Consider the following 15,049-nt stretch of genomic DNA (forward strand, 5'->3'; position numbering starts at 1 on the left):
GTGAAGTCTAATACTCACCTCTCACCCCTAGATGGCGCCTAAATTAAATATTTTCAAATTATTTTTGCAATCCCACTGTGACACTTGTAGTGATAAAAGTATAAAGACAATTCTTAAAAATCTGCAGATCTAATTTAACTTGAATAGAAATTATGAAAATAAAATATATTATAATATACTGTAAACCCGAATAAGTTGGCAGAACTCAAAACATTTAAGGCAATCAATTGCCTCGAATTTTTTAAGTTCTGAAATCCAAAGTTTAAGTAAGCAGAACTAGCATATTTTTATTTTGAACTTAAACAAGTCAAGTTAAGAACAATTAAAATGTAGGAGTACACTAATTCATACAATTAACTTAAAACTTAAAACTTTCAATGTGAACACTTTTATCAGTATAAACTTAGTTAGCTTTAATAAACTAATCTGCTAACATATTAGCATAGACAGTATGCATATTAGCAATAGTATGTTATACAGAAGCACATGCTGTATGAGCACACCATAAAAAAGCTATTATTTTTTGCTCTCAAATCAAGCTGCATGCACCACTTGTCACCATGATGGTAACTATCCTAAAACCAACATAGACAGAAATTCTTCTAAAGTAGCATAACAAAACATTAATTACTACTAATTCTCCCACTTAACATTAGTCTGGCACAAAAAAAAACACATTACACTTAATTTTAGCATTTACTCTCCCTTTCGAGTGCCATCGGCAAAGCATGCTGGGAAATAGACATCCCAGCCGTTTCAGCTCAACTAAAGTTCGTCTAAATTAAAAGAAATAATTTCATAAAACTCAAACCAGTCAACAGTTCAGTTTACTTAAAATATATCAGTTCTGTGAACTTGAAAGAAAAAGAAAGTGCTAAATACTCATAAAAGTTAATTTGACTGAACTAATTAGTTTAGTTTAAGTTTTTCCTACTCAAACCGATTAATTATTTTGAGCGTTAGGGTTTACACACTGAAGTGCTTGTTTTTAATGATCTGAAATAGAGCCTATACTACTAGGAAATAGCACACAAACAGTTCAGCACATAAACATATTGTGACATGAGATTATGGATTTCAGATTATTTATTATCATGAAAAAAACCTTGCTTATTTGCTGACTAACACCTCTCTCTATGCATTATCTGTTTAAAAACTTGAACTTCACCTTCACCCCACAATCTGAAATCTGTGCCAACGGGTAGATGATTCTGTAATTCGTAACTTGACCTTTTCTCTCTTTTTTTTCACCTGGAACTAGGACAATGTTCATCCAACACTTTACTCTAGTAGTTTTTGTAGAGTAGGCATTACTAAGCATGTTTCATATATGGGAGCTAAAGCCGTTTTCTCTCACACCCTTTAAACAAACAAGAACGGCTGAACTTTTGCATTTAAGCGAGTTAGCACAAAGGGCCATAACCTCCAGATTTGTTTTCTCAAAGATTTTAAATGTGAAGTGAAACATGTATAATATAATTGTTTATATTATTGTTTATAGTATTCCCAAAGTGAATATGATTTGTTCAGCGTGCCGTTGCGTGGATCTTGAAGGGCTGCGGGGTGCGCGCTACTCCTGTCACTCCATCGAGGTTGAGTTTCTCTCCCTCTGCGGCTGAAAATCGAAATTTACGGAACAAACTGACAAAGAATAAGAAGAGTTCCACTCTAGCAAGCTGCTCCCCCAAACAGACCCTCTTTCCTGTGAGAGATGGAGACAGTGAGGAGACGTTAATGTAAATAAGCATTCATTCAAATAAGTTCATAATGCACAGATTGTCGGTTTGACTTTCATTTGCACTACTGTTCAAAAGTTTGGTGTCTGTCAGATTTGTAAATATATTTTTAAATGTTTCTTATGCTCACCATGGCTACATTTATTTGCTCAAAATACAGTAAAACAGTAACATTGTAAAAAATATTATTAGAATATAAAATACCTGTTTTCTATTTGAATATTTTAAAATGTAATTTATTCCTGTTATGGCACTGATGAAAAAATAATTTTCATTACTCCAGTCTTCAGTCACATGATCCTTCAGTGCTATTTTTTAGAATTGTTTGATGAATAGAAAGTAGAATAGAAAGAACAGCATTTATTTGAAAAACTTTTTGTAACATTATGCCTTTACTATCACTTTTGATCAATTTAATGCATCCTTGCAAAAAAAAGAAAAAGTTAGCAAAATAAATGTCCTTTAAAAAAATCTTTCTGACCCCAAACTTTTGAACAGTATTGTGACTGATTCCTAGTGAAGTCCTTTTCTGTGTGTGTTTCTTCTCTCACTTTACCTGCAGAAAAGGGCATGAACGCATCCCGCCTCACAAACTTGCCCTCTTTGTCTAAAAAGTGCCCAGGATTGAACTTGTAGGGTGTCTCCCATTCATTCTCATCGAAGAGAACAGAGTGCAGTATGGGTAAAATTGCTGTACCCTGTTTGAAACAATGAATCAGAAAGAGTCGGACTTCGTGTTTTTACAAATGATCAAATTGACATTTCAAAGCATAAACTCTGTGTTATAATTATATAATAATGTTTTCAAAAAGAAGATATGCACGACTTTAATGTTAGCTGAATAAAATATCACTCACCTTTGGGATGAACCACTTTCCAAGGGTTGTGTCTTTATCAGCCACTCGTAAGCCATTCATTGGTATAATGTCTCCAAATCTCAGAATCTCATGGATGACAGCTTCAGTGAAGGGCATGTTGGCCTTATCGGCTATACTAGGCTCCCGCGAGTGCCCAATCACTCTTTCTATCTCCTCCTGGACTTTTTCTACAAATAACACCATATTCAAATGTCAGTTGCGTACGTATAGTATTACTTATATGAATAGATTGGGGGTTTTTTTACCTTGTACTTCTGGGTAAGTGATGAGGTATATGAGACCCCAACATAACGTGGTGGATGTGGTTTCACTCCCGGCCAGAAACAAGTCTAGAACACACGGAACAATGTTCTGCTCATCAAAACCGTCTGCGGTTTCATGTGGCTTCTGGTCAGTGATGGAAGAAGTCAAATAAGTTGCTGTATTCATTAATTACATTTAAGTTTGTAGTCATCCTGTCATTTGAACCTGTCATTACCTCCATCATCTCTATAAGGAAGCTGTCGATGTAGTCCCGAGGCTCTGAGGGGTCTAGTTCGGCCTTGTGTTTGATAACAATCTCTCTTACGAAGGCATATAATAATTTGTAGTTATTGAACATGTCATTGTGCTTGCCTGGAAGGTGCTTCATAATGCCTGGAAATGCTTCATAGAGCTGAAAGAAAGAAAAAATGTTTTACTGTACTAGTGCTGCATGACCACAATTAAAGATGCATGGATGGATAGATTATTAAAGGCAAATATGTTGGTTTTTAGGGTCTTCTTGGAGACTTTATCCTAAAATTTGTCCTTTTTCTAATCTTTAGTCAAAGTAGTAAAATAAATCATAAAAAAGAGTTTATAACTCACAATTCTGAATTATTTTAATCTGACTTTACATGCAATTAAACATTTTACTGAGTCCCTAAAGGGACATGGAAAGTTTTGCTTTTTCAATAGAAACTTTGCATTCGGTCGCAAAACCTCTGTTCCCTATCAATTTTTTGTATTCTTGCAAAGAAAACTTGCAAAACTTTGAAAAAAAAAATCTTTGCATTTTTTTGTTTTGTTCCTACCGTCTCATATTTTTTCCATCACCATGTCCCTTTAGGGCCTCCATAGAATTGATATCTCGCATGAAAAAGTCACAATTGTGAGATATAAATTCTGAATTGTGAGAAATAAAGTCAGAATAGCTAGAAACAAGTTTCCATACACAAAGGACAATCATCAGAAAGAAAAAGAATCAATTTACCTGCGCCCAAATGGTGCCCTCTAATTGAATGCTTTTAGAAATATATTTTAGCATTGTCCTGAACTGGTGGTCAGTATAATCAAATCTCTGACCGAACACCATTTGGCAGATGATATTGGAAACGGCATTGTTGAACAGGATTGATGGGTCAAAGGCAGCTCCTGAGAATAACAAAAATGAAATGAGTTCTCATTATTTACCTTGAACAGATCGCCATATAATACCTTCCTTTATTCAAGTAGCCTACCTTCCTTTATTCCTTTACATTTGTATGCATGCATATTAGGTATTGTGTACCTTTCTGTCTGTCCATCTCGTCCAGCAGGACGCGGCTCTCTTCGCAGATGGCCTGCTCCATTGTTTTCTTTCCCAAACCAAAGTTCCTCAGCGTTGACATAGTAAAACGTCGTTGCTTCTTCCACATCTCGCCATTACTGAAGAAGAGTCCGGCTGTAGGGACGCGGATAATCAGCATTTAATTATATTCCATTGGGTACAAAATAAGGTCTAAACTTTTAGTTAAAGTAGGAATGTAAAATTCTGAAAATTTTGATTGTCAACCCTGGGGGATCGGTCTAAATATTGTTTAGTTTTAGTTTGTTATAGACTGTATGAGCATTTTTTTCCCTACCCTGTTACCAAGCTTTGGGACACATTTAGAAACTGTTTAAAATACTTATTTTAATTATATAAATAAACATTGAATAACATCAAAAGTAAATTGTCATGAACCGGGTTTTCCTTCCCTATCTCTCTGTCTCCCTCTCGTGGTTTGTTTCTACTTGCATTCACACTTCTACTCATTACCCTCTCGTTATTACTCCCAGCTGCTTCTTATATCCTCTGCTCATCTCTCTCTTCTCTCTCCACCTGTACGCCCTTCTCCCCTGATGAGACGCGCTATTTCTGGTCTCCCTCTTCCCTTTGTTCTCCGCCAGATTATTAATTCATGTCATACGTTTCTGATTGCTTACCTGCTGTCCTGTCGTGTCCTGTCTGGAACGTGTCGTTGTCTGGTGAAGTTTTCGCTAACCTTCTCTACACAGCCTCCTGCTGACGTGAGTTTGCTGAGACCTGTTGCGCCCACCGGCCACCTGGACCCGCTCTCTGTACACGCCGGGCTTCCCCTCTACTGGCGGTGCGCCAGCCTCCTCGTTTACATTTGAAGAAAGTTTCTGTTGAAGTTATCGCCGTGTTGGCAGCCTGTGTTTCCTTTTGTGGATTATCTGAGTTTATTAAAGAGACATTATCTGCCTTTGCGTTTGGGTCCTCTCTCTCCTTCTGAACTGTGACAGAATAATCTGGCCAACATGGACCCAGCGAAGGATGATGCTCTCCAGACCGCCCTCGAGATGCAGGGAGCCATGCTGGGCCGTCATGAGGATGATTTGGCCTCCGCCCGTCATGCCATGGAGGTTCTCGCTGCTCAGATGACCGACTTGACCCAGCAGTTTCACCACTTTCGCGCTGGAGCGCCTTCTCACAAGAATATCGACGCTCCAGAACCAAGAGTGAACAATCCTCCTTGCTATGCAGGTGAACCGTCTGAATGTCGTTCATTCCTAACGCAATGCGAGGTTGTGTTTTCTCTTCAGCCCTCGACATACAAGCAGGATCGCTCCCGCATCGCCTTTGTGGTCTCCCTCCTTACTGGCCGGGCACGGGAGTGGGGTACTGCCGTATGGAGCTCCGACGCCGACTGTTTAGACCGTTATGGGCTCTTCAAGGAGGAAATGTTAAGAGTTTTCGATCGCTCCGCGCACGGGGCTGAAGCGTCTCGCCTCCTCTCAACTCTCCGCCAAGGGAAGAGGTCTACAGCCGACTTTTCCATTGAGTTTCGCACTCTTGCTACCTCCTGTGACTGGAACGAGCCCGCGCTGGTGGCTCGCTTTCTCGAGGGTCTTAATGCCGACATCAAGGACGAGATCTTAGCCCGCGAGACCCCGTTCAACCTCGACCCACTCATCGACATGGCTATCCGCGTGGAGAAGCGTTTCGAACTTCGCCGCCGAGCCCGCCGCCTTGAAGGATCTCTGCCTTTCGCACCTGTCTCTCCATCTCCGTCCTCCACCAACCCAGAGGCGGAGCCGATGCAGCTGGGCGGGTTAAGGATCTCCGCAGCGGAACGTCAGCGCCGGATTACTGGACGCCTCTGTATGTACTGTGGTTCGTCTTCTCACTTCCTTTCTACCTGTCCGGTAAAAGCCAGAGCTCACCAGTAGAGAGAGGGTTACTGGTGAGCGCTTCAACTTTAGTCCCTCCGCCACGCACCCGCACTACTTTCCCTGTTCACCTTCGTTGGCCGGGCTCCGCTGTCTCCTGCCGGGCATTGATTGACTCTGGGGCTGAGGGAAGTTTTGTGGATGAGGCCTGGGCCCGTGAACAGGGCATTCCTCTCATTGATCTAGAGAACTCTACCCCGGTTTTTGCTCTTGACGGCAGCCCTCTCGCCAGGGTTCGCTGTGCCACGGTTCCGGTGAGTCTCACCGTCTCCGGTAACCATCGAGAGACTATTTATTTTTTTATTTTTTCATTCTCCCTATACTCCTGTTGTGTTAGGACATCCCTGGTTAGTCGAACATAATCCACAAATGAATTGGTCCAACAGTTCCATCGTCTCTTGGAATTTGCCTTGTCATGTGAAATGTTTAGTGTCTGCCCTTCCTGCTGTGTCTTCTGTCCCTGTGTTTCAGGAGGAGCCCGGTGATTTGTCTGGCGTTCCGGAGGAGTACCATGATCTGCGGGCGGTCTTCAGTCGTTCCCGGGCCGCTTCTCTTCCTCCCCATCGATCTTATGATTGTGGTATCGATCTCTTGCCGGGTACCACTCCTCCTCGCGGGCGTTTGTACTCTCTCTCTACGCCGGAACGCGAGGCACTTGAGAAGTATCTCTCTGATTCTTTAGATGCTGGTACTATAGTTCCCTCCTCCTCTCCTGCCAGCGCTGGTTTCTTTTTTGTTAAAAAGAAGGATGGTTCATTACGCCCCTGCATCGATTACCGAGGTTTGAATGACATCACAGTCAAGAACCGTTACCCCTTGCCTCTCATGTCATCTGCCTTTGAAATCCTGCAGGGAGCTAAGATCTTCACAAAGCTAGATCTCCGTAATGCTTACCATCTAGTCCGGATAAAGGAGGGGCACGAGTGGAAGACCGCGTTCAATACCCCCTTAGGTCACTTCGAATATCGCGTTCTTCCTTTCGGGCTGGTCAACGCTCCGGCCGTTTTTCAAGCGTTAGTTAACGACGTCCTCAGGGACATGTTAAACATTTTCGTTTTTGTTTATCTTGATGATATCTTGATTTTCTCCCCCTCTCTCCAGGTACACACTCAGCATGTTCGCCGGAGAAGTGTACTTTTCATGCTGATTCCGTCACGTTCCTTGGTTCCGTAATTTCCGCTGAGGGCATCAGTATGGATCCCACCAAGGTTCGTGCCGTTACGGAATGGCCTCTGCCCGACTCGCGCGTCGCTCTACAACGTTTCCTGGGGTTCGCCAATTTTTATCGTCGGTTTATCCGTAATTTTAGTCAAATCGCCGCTCCTCTCTCTGCCCTCACATCAGCCAAGACGCGATTTTCTTGGTCCGATTCGGCACAAACTGCCTTTGATCGTCTAAAATCTTTTTTCTCATCCGCTCCTATTCTAATGACTCCAGACACTAACAGGCAATTCATCGTCGAGGTCGACGCTTCAGAGGTGGGCGTGGGAGCTATCCTCTCCCAACGCTCATCTGCTGATGAGAAGGTCCATCCCTGCGCCTTTTTTTCTCACCGCTTGTCACCCGCTGAGCGCAACTATGACGTTGTCAATCGCGAGTTATTAGCCATCCGGTTGGCCCTCAGGTGAATGGCGACACTGGTTAGAGGGTGCTTCTGTTCCGTTTATAGTCTGGACGGATCATAGAAATTTGGAGTACATTCGTTCTGCTAAGAGACTTAACGCACGTCAGGCTCGTTGGGCACTTTTCTTCGCACGTTTCGATTTCTCCATATCCTACCGACCTGGTTCTAAGAACCTTAAACCCGACGCTCTTTCTAGGCAGTTCGCTTCCCCAGAGGTTGCTCCCACCAAGGAGGAGATCCTCCCTCAGGGCATGGTGGTGGCAGCCGCGGTCTGGGGAATTGAACGGCTCGTTAAGCGCGCGCTTTCGCACTCCGTTACTCCCCGTCTTTGCCCCAGAGACCGTTTGTACGTTCCGCCTTCCGCGCGACTCGCCGTAATTCAATGGGGGCACTCTTCTAAGTTGTTCGCTCACCCCGGTGTTAGAGGCACGATTGCCTCTATTCGATCTAGATTCTGGTGGCCCACTCGGGAGCGCGATATTCGGCGTTTTATCGCTTCTTGCACTGTCTGCGCTCAAATAGGCAAAATTATCAAATTAAACTAAATAATTACACTAGAATGGGTTACAGCGGTGCAAATTTAGGAGCTAGCTACCATATGTCGGGTTTTAGTTATTGCAAAGCTTTTATTTACTTTTAATAAAGCTTTTATATTTTTATTAGTAACAGGGTTGAGTGGTTAAGCTGAAAGAATGCAGGCAATCCTACAATTTAGGGGGAAAATTTACTACAAAGTTCCAAATTATGTAACTTTTTGGGTTTCACAATTTTAAGGAATGTCAATTGTTTTTATAGTGGGATTGAACAATTATCCGTCTGTCTTGACAACAACAACAAGACAACAACAAGAGTTGTCCAATATAACAATCAACAATGCTTTTTCCTGAACTCTTGTGATAGGTCACAAGCATTATAACCTACCACTGCCCGAATAGATTCGGTTTAGCACTGGACTGAAGGGCCGGTCCACAAAGTTTTCAGCTTGAGTCACCAGGGCCTCCTTCACCATTTTATAACCAGTAATGAAGACCACTTTGTCTCTTCCTAATCGCAGGCTGAAGATATTGTTGTAGACATGGCCTAGCTGGAAGGAAAACAATGTTTCAGAAGCTTGTTGCATGTGAAATCAAATCATTTGGTTCATAAAAGTTATTTTTCAGCAAATTACAAGCATGGGCTAGAAGACATGAACCATATTAATAATCAGTGTTATGGGATTATAGAATTACACCTTTTTTATAAATCCATTTATTTAATTTGCATGGGTTAATTTTTATATTTTCTGATCAAATATGAATTATTGCTTATATCTATCAGTAAACATGATATCCAATATTAAATAATCTGGCCATCAGTAAACAATTTGTTATGCTTTTCCAAATATAATAAACACTTTTTCCTGTGCTGTCAATCCAGAAGTGAATCTGCTCACCTTTGTCAGATATATATGTGGATCTTTGGAGTCAACGTTGAAGATGTTTCCTAGGAGTGGAAGAGAGAAAGGGCTTGGTGGGTAATTCGGTGGGTTTCTGTTCTTCAGGTAGTCTGCCACCAAAAGAAAAGCCACTACGAAGAGCAATAGTCCCTTAAAATCAAGATACTCGAGAATTGCAGTTAACGCCATGACAGGCAAAGAAGGAAAATGTGAGGTCAGCAGAATACGTTGAACAGGCGGTCTCTGTCCATCTGTTCAGTCCGACACTCCCCTCACATTTGGCTCAATAGCTGTAATGTTTTGAACAAAGAGCGGACTCAGAGTTACACAAGATCTTGATGGATTAGACCAGACCTGTTGTGCGAGACATGTCAAATGTGTATATATATGTTCGGCTATATGTTCATACATTTTAATGAGAAGTCTTCCTCAGATTGAGTTATTATCTTGTGCGAGAGATGTGTGAATGTCAAATGTATACATTTGACTATATATATATGTTCGGCGGCTATATGTTCATACATTTTAATGAGAGGTCTTCATCAGATTGAGTTATTATCTGCAGCATGAGTGAGACTTGACTAGGAGTGCCTTGCAGGTTCATTTTTAACCAAGGTTGACTTTTGCCATAGTGCTAAAGATTGAGTCCTCCCCACACCCACACATTCATCAGTGCTATATTTGCTCTTTTTGTTTATTCAGTGTAAAGTGGGCACACAAGTTATCAGTGTAAAACACATGAAGGTTTTGACAGTAAATTTAGGAGCTCATGTTTATTGCACTTTATTTTACTGATACTCATAATGTATAAAGGTGAATTGATAGTGTACCGCTTTACTCGTTTTCAGAAACCTTGGCTTATTTGACTGAGGGACGAGAACCTGATAAGCCAAATGACTCAGCACTTTCCATAGATTGAATTAATGTTTTATTGCTTGTAAATCAATCAATAAAGTACACTAATGGTCACTCAGGCAAAGGTTAAATGTCTAGGCTTGAGAAGAAGATAAAAGTGTAGCAAAATCACAAAGATACACACCGCCTCATTTCTTCAAAACAGGTAGTCAGGATAAGCTAAATATAATAATTAATAAAATTATAATGAGTCAGGAAACGTGTGTGTGTGTGTGTGTGTGTGTGTGTGTGTGTGTGTGTGTGTGTGTGTGTGTGTGTGTGTACATTTTTTTTATAATTATAACATTGTGTATATTATAACAATATTAATGTATTATAACTTTCTGCTCCTTAATATTTTTTGTAAACAGTGACATTTTCTCAATTTCAAAATTCAAATAAAGAACAGCATTTATTGATTTTTCTGCACCATTTTAAATGCCTTTATTGTCACTTATAATCAATTTAATGCATCCTTATTGAATAAAAGTATTATATATATCGGTATATATATAATTCTTTTTTTTTATAATTTTAAAATGACATGCATAAGAAGGATGGCAAGCACATGTTCATGTTGATTTAAAATTTATACATAACAAGAGTTGCTAGGAGGGAAATTAATAATGCGTAAAGATTTTAACAAATGTGGCTGTTTTCAGTCAGAACCAATTCTTTCCATGTGTAGACTGGAGGTAAGTTTTTAAGGCCGGAGGCGGAGCACATCTTGCGTTTATGAATATAATTGGTGTCATATACTTTAAATGGCCTTGTACATTCATTAGTTTATACATGTAAAAGTCCCAGAGTGTAACCATAAATAAAAGGAAGCTGTGGGTGATATTTCTTGCAGATAAGTTGCCATACTGCGTACACTCCATCCCCACTCCTTCATTTGGTGTGAGCGCAGAGCTTGTATGGTAGAGGTGCTTGTGTGAAGCCCACCTGGCTCTCCAGACTGGGCTCCTCACCAGAAGGAGGGCTGAAACTGAAGGTCTGGAGGAGGATAGTGAGGAAGATGAAGAGCTCCATGTGTGCTAGGTACTCTCCTGGACACTGCCTTTTGCCTGTCAATGTTTATCACAGTTTGAACTAATGCATCAGGGTTACTTGGCTGAATTACACTTGTTACAGTCTTTTTTTGCAGTCCAAAAATATGTTTTAACAGACAGTTGCGCTTGACTAAGATACAGCGGAAATAAGCAATAGATGAACCGTACCTGCTGAGAAGGCGAAAAAGGCATTTCTTCTGCAGAACTGGCCCTCGGAGTCTAGAAAGTGTCCAGGTTTAAAGATGTCCGGTGTTTCCCATTCATGTTTGTCATACAGCACTGATGTCAGATTCGTGATCACCACGGTCCCCTTAATTCAGCACAGCAAGGCTAAATATATAGTATATAAATATTTAAACATTAAAAATAACACAATTATCTGCTTTTACCTTTGGTATGAAGTAGCCACCAAGAGTTGTGTCCTTTCTCGCAATTCTCGCCAAATTAAGAGGCACGAGATTTGCTTTCCTGAGAACCTCATGAATGAAAGCGTTGGTGTAAGGCATGTTCGCCTTATCGGACATAGTAGGTGGACGGGAGCCAATCACCTGCTCGATCTCTGCTCTGACCTTCTCTAGTTAAGGAAACATTATAAGAACATTGTTGAGAAATAACAATGCACATTAAGTAGCAAGGCTGTTTCTGTCCATTTTTACTGTTCATTGAATATTATATTATTGTACTTTGAATGTCAGGGTACTTGATCAGGAAAAGCAGAGCCCATCGGAGTGTGTTGGTTGTTGTTTCAGTTCCACCCTCAAACAAGTCCACCATGCTCCACACCAGACTGCCAATATTAAACCCTGCCTCGGTGTCATTCTTCCTCTATGGCACAAATGAAGCACAAGAACATGAATAAGCAGTAATTTGCTTAGTAATGACATTGATTCAAGAACATACTTGGGTACATCACCCATGATTGCTGCAGAACTCATATTTTATCTTGCCATGTTTTTACCTTCTCAGTTTCTGTCAGGTAGGTATCAATATAATCTCTAGGATTGTCGCTGTCCCAGTCTGGTCTGTGTTGCTCGACCTTTTCTTTCAGGAAGTTTGATAACTCCTGATAGTTTGAGATTATTGTCTGATGAGGTCCTGGCAACCACTTCATTATCCCCGGGAAGGCATCATACAGCTAAAAAAAACATGACATCTTGAGGAAATGAGGAGTAATTTCCATTGTGATCTTGTATTTTAAGCTTTGATGTTTTGTACCCCTATATTTCAACAAAATATTTCCCTAAATATGAGTGTTTTAATATGCTTTAAGTGCTCTTTTAAATGCATACAGTATCAAAATGTTGTATTTTTTATAGATAGGTGTATTTTCAACAGACTCTACCTGGTTCCACACAGATCCTGTAAGAAACACTGACTCTGCACTCATTTGTAGACGCTTCTGGAAATCAACATCATCATACTCGTATCGATGGCCGAACACCAGGTTACCGATAACATTGGCCACTGCATTGTTTATTTTAACCAGGGGGTCAAAAGGGCAGCCTGTGTGTCAGAGTAAAGACATTGATAGAATTATATATATTTATTGAATATTTTGGGATAAGACACTACAGAAAACTTCTGTAAAATTTCGCTTTCATATGCATGCAAGGCCCATGGTTTGAAAGGCCCATCTCACCTGAGCTCATTTTTGTTCTTAATAAATGAAATGCATGTCAGTGCAATGCTAATTGCCCTGAAAACTGTTATTCTACAAATTAAAAAAAAAGGTTCCAGAAGGGGTTTTTACAGTGATGCCATAGTAGAACCATTTAGGATTCCCCAAAGAACCTTTAGATGAACAGTTATTAGAAGAACCATGTATTTCTTAGCGTAAAAAAAAAAACAGGTAATAGTCTAAAGAATCTTTTTCCATCTTTTGTGCAATGGAAAAGTTCCATGGATGTTAAATGTTCTTCATGAAGCCATGGATGCCATTAAATTACCTTTATATTTAAGATATGGGTACTTACCCTGCTCTTCTGTAAAGGCTCCACACAGGAAGTTGCACTCTCGTTGAATATGTTCTTCTAGAGTCTTCCTTCCCTCTCCAAAGTTTTTCAGGTGACTCATGGCAAACTGCTGTTGCTTCCTCCATGAATAGCCATTGTTAAAGGAGATCCCTTTCTCAGTCAAAGTCGGCGTCAAAGACAATAGAGGGAAATTGTGTTTAGGCCTGGTTTACATGCTCCTTTTCGAACAAAATATCGTTTGTATTGAAACACTTTGCTAATCTGCAATAAAAATTGTATAACTGAATGACAATAATCATCCATCTTGCTACTTTGATTCCATATATACTGTAGATGTATTATAAACAGGCACTTTGTGCTTCCTTTCTTTAAAAAAAAAACATGTTATTGTTAGATAAGATAACTAAGTATAGGCCTATATATATAGCTGATGCATACACCTACCTCTGCCTTTATAAAGTGTGTCAAATAAAGGTGAAATAGGGCGGTCGATGAAGTTTTCCCCTTGAGTGATCAAAACCTCCTTAACTATTTTAAACCCAGACACATACACTATTTTATCATTTCCATTTCTGAGGCTGAAGATGTTCCCATACTTCTCAATCAGCTGGAAAAGTAATTGGATTACTATAAACAAGTAGCACATGTGAAAATACAAAGATGATGGCAATCATTTACTTGATTTAAAAAAATATTATAGTTAAATATAGTTTAACTATATATATATATATATATATATATATATATATATATATATATATATATATATATATATATTAGCCTACATTTATTATTACATTATTAAATCTAAATGTTATTCGATTATTTCAGTGTCTTAATCCAAGAGTGCCTCACCTGGTCCACAGTTTTATAGTTAACATCAGTGAAGACATTTCCTAGGATGGGTAGTGGCCAGGGTCCTGGTGGAAAATTTGCTGGTTTTTTATTTCTGATCATATCTATAAGCAGCAGCAGTAAACAAATCAAAAACAAGCAGCTTTTAAAATCCAGACTCTCGTATAAGGAGTATAAAATCATGGCTGAGTCCATGGACAGCAAACTCTTCTGAAGTAAACTTATTTCAGCCTGACTGTTGTAAAAGGGTGTGTGTGAGAGAGAGGTCACATGCACTTTTTATCTGGGGGAAAAAAAAAGAGTTAATGTGGGTCTCAGTCAGCAGCAAGGGGGCATAAGAAAAGTTTGGAAGCCATTATGTAACTATGTTATGTAATGAATGCCTATGTTTATACTACAGTTTCCAACAATAACACACCCCCAATCCAACCTCTGTATGAACTATACATTCCAAAAGAATCTTTACCAGGAACAAGTCATGAATAATGACTAAATAATACAGTTGAACTACAGACTGCAGAGATAAGCCACACATGCATGCTGACAGAAGATATGAACATCTGTGCAATCGTTAGTGTCAAAGTGTTTTAGTTGGACAGAATGATTCTTGATTCATAATAGCAGTTTATGTACATAAAATGACAACAAAAACATAATTTGTGTAATGTACCATATGAATGCTCTTGAGTACTTGCATCTGGAGCCTTTGTTTCTGAATGATTAAGTGGTCGAGAGGGTTGGGAGAGGTAATAAGACACCCTTGTTTTGCTCTTTCCCTCTTGTTCTCTGCAGAAACGTTGTGAGATGTACAGCCTATATGTGCTGCTCCGTTTTCAAAATTTAAGAGGTTTTTAAATATAAACTTTACTTATCACACTTTTTTAACATTGCATAAAATGAATGTTAAATTCAGTTGGTTGAACAAACTAAACACCCATTAAAATGAGAAAAAAAGAACGTGGACCTCCTGCACACTGTAGAGAGGGACATTTATCCGACCTGAATAAACAAGCACACTCACTGAATCTAAAAGAGAGGTTGTCTCTGCTATGTACACTCAAAATGTTTCAGGGTTCAAGAGGAAGAGGCCTCGATGGGTCTGGGGCCCCAATGTTACATAATACCTCAGCTGTTGTTTATCTGTGA

General features: G+C 39.9%; 1 protein-coding gene across 1 annotated transcript; it reads right to left on the reverse strand.

Moving 5' to 3' along the window:
* Positions 1-266: 266 nt before the first annotated feature.
* cyp2ad6 (cytochrome P450, family 2, subfamily AD, polypeptide 6) lies at positions 267-14,133 on the reverse strand. Its single transcript, XM_079639501.1, has 18 exons — positions 13,904-14,133; positions 13,493-13,655; positions 13,049-13,198; positions 12,418-12,578; positions 12,034-12,210; positions 11,759-11,900; positions 11,465-11,649; positions 11,244-11,385; positions 10,930-11,090; positions 9,127-9,384; positions 8,616-8,778; positions 4,146-4,298; positions 3,849-4,009; positions 3,093-3,269; positions 2,860-3,001; positions 2,594-2,781; positions 2,293-2,434; positions 267-1,702 (listed from the first exon to the last, which is right to left on the reverse strand). The coding sequence occupies exons 1-18, from the start codon at positions 14,096-14,098 to the stop codon at positions 1,527-1,529; spliced, it is 3,036 nt and encodes a 1,011-aa protein (XP_079495627.1). The 5' UTR covers positions 14,099-14,133; the 3' UTR covers positions 267-1,526.
* Between the last annotated feature and the right edge of the window lie 916 nt (positions 14,134-15,049).

The sequence above is a fragment of the Phoxinus phoxinus genome, assembly GCF_949152265.1.
Source record: "Phoxinus phoxinus genome assembly, chromosome: 16".
NCBI classification, from domain to species: Eukaryota; Metazoa; Chordata; class Actinopteri; order Cypriniformes; family Leuciscidae; genus Phoxinus; species Phoxinus phoxinus.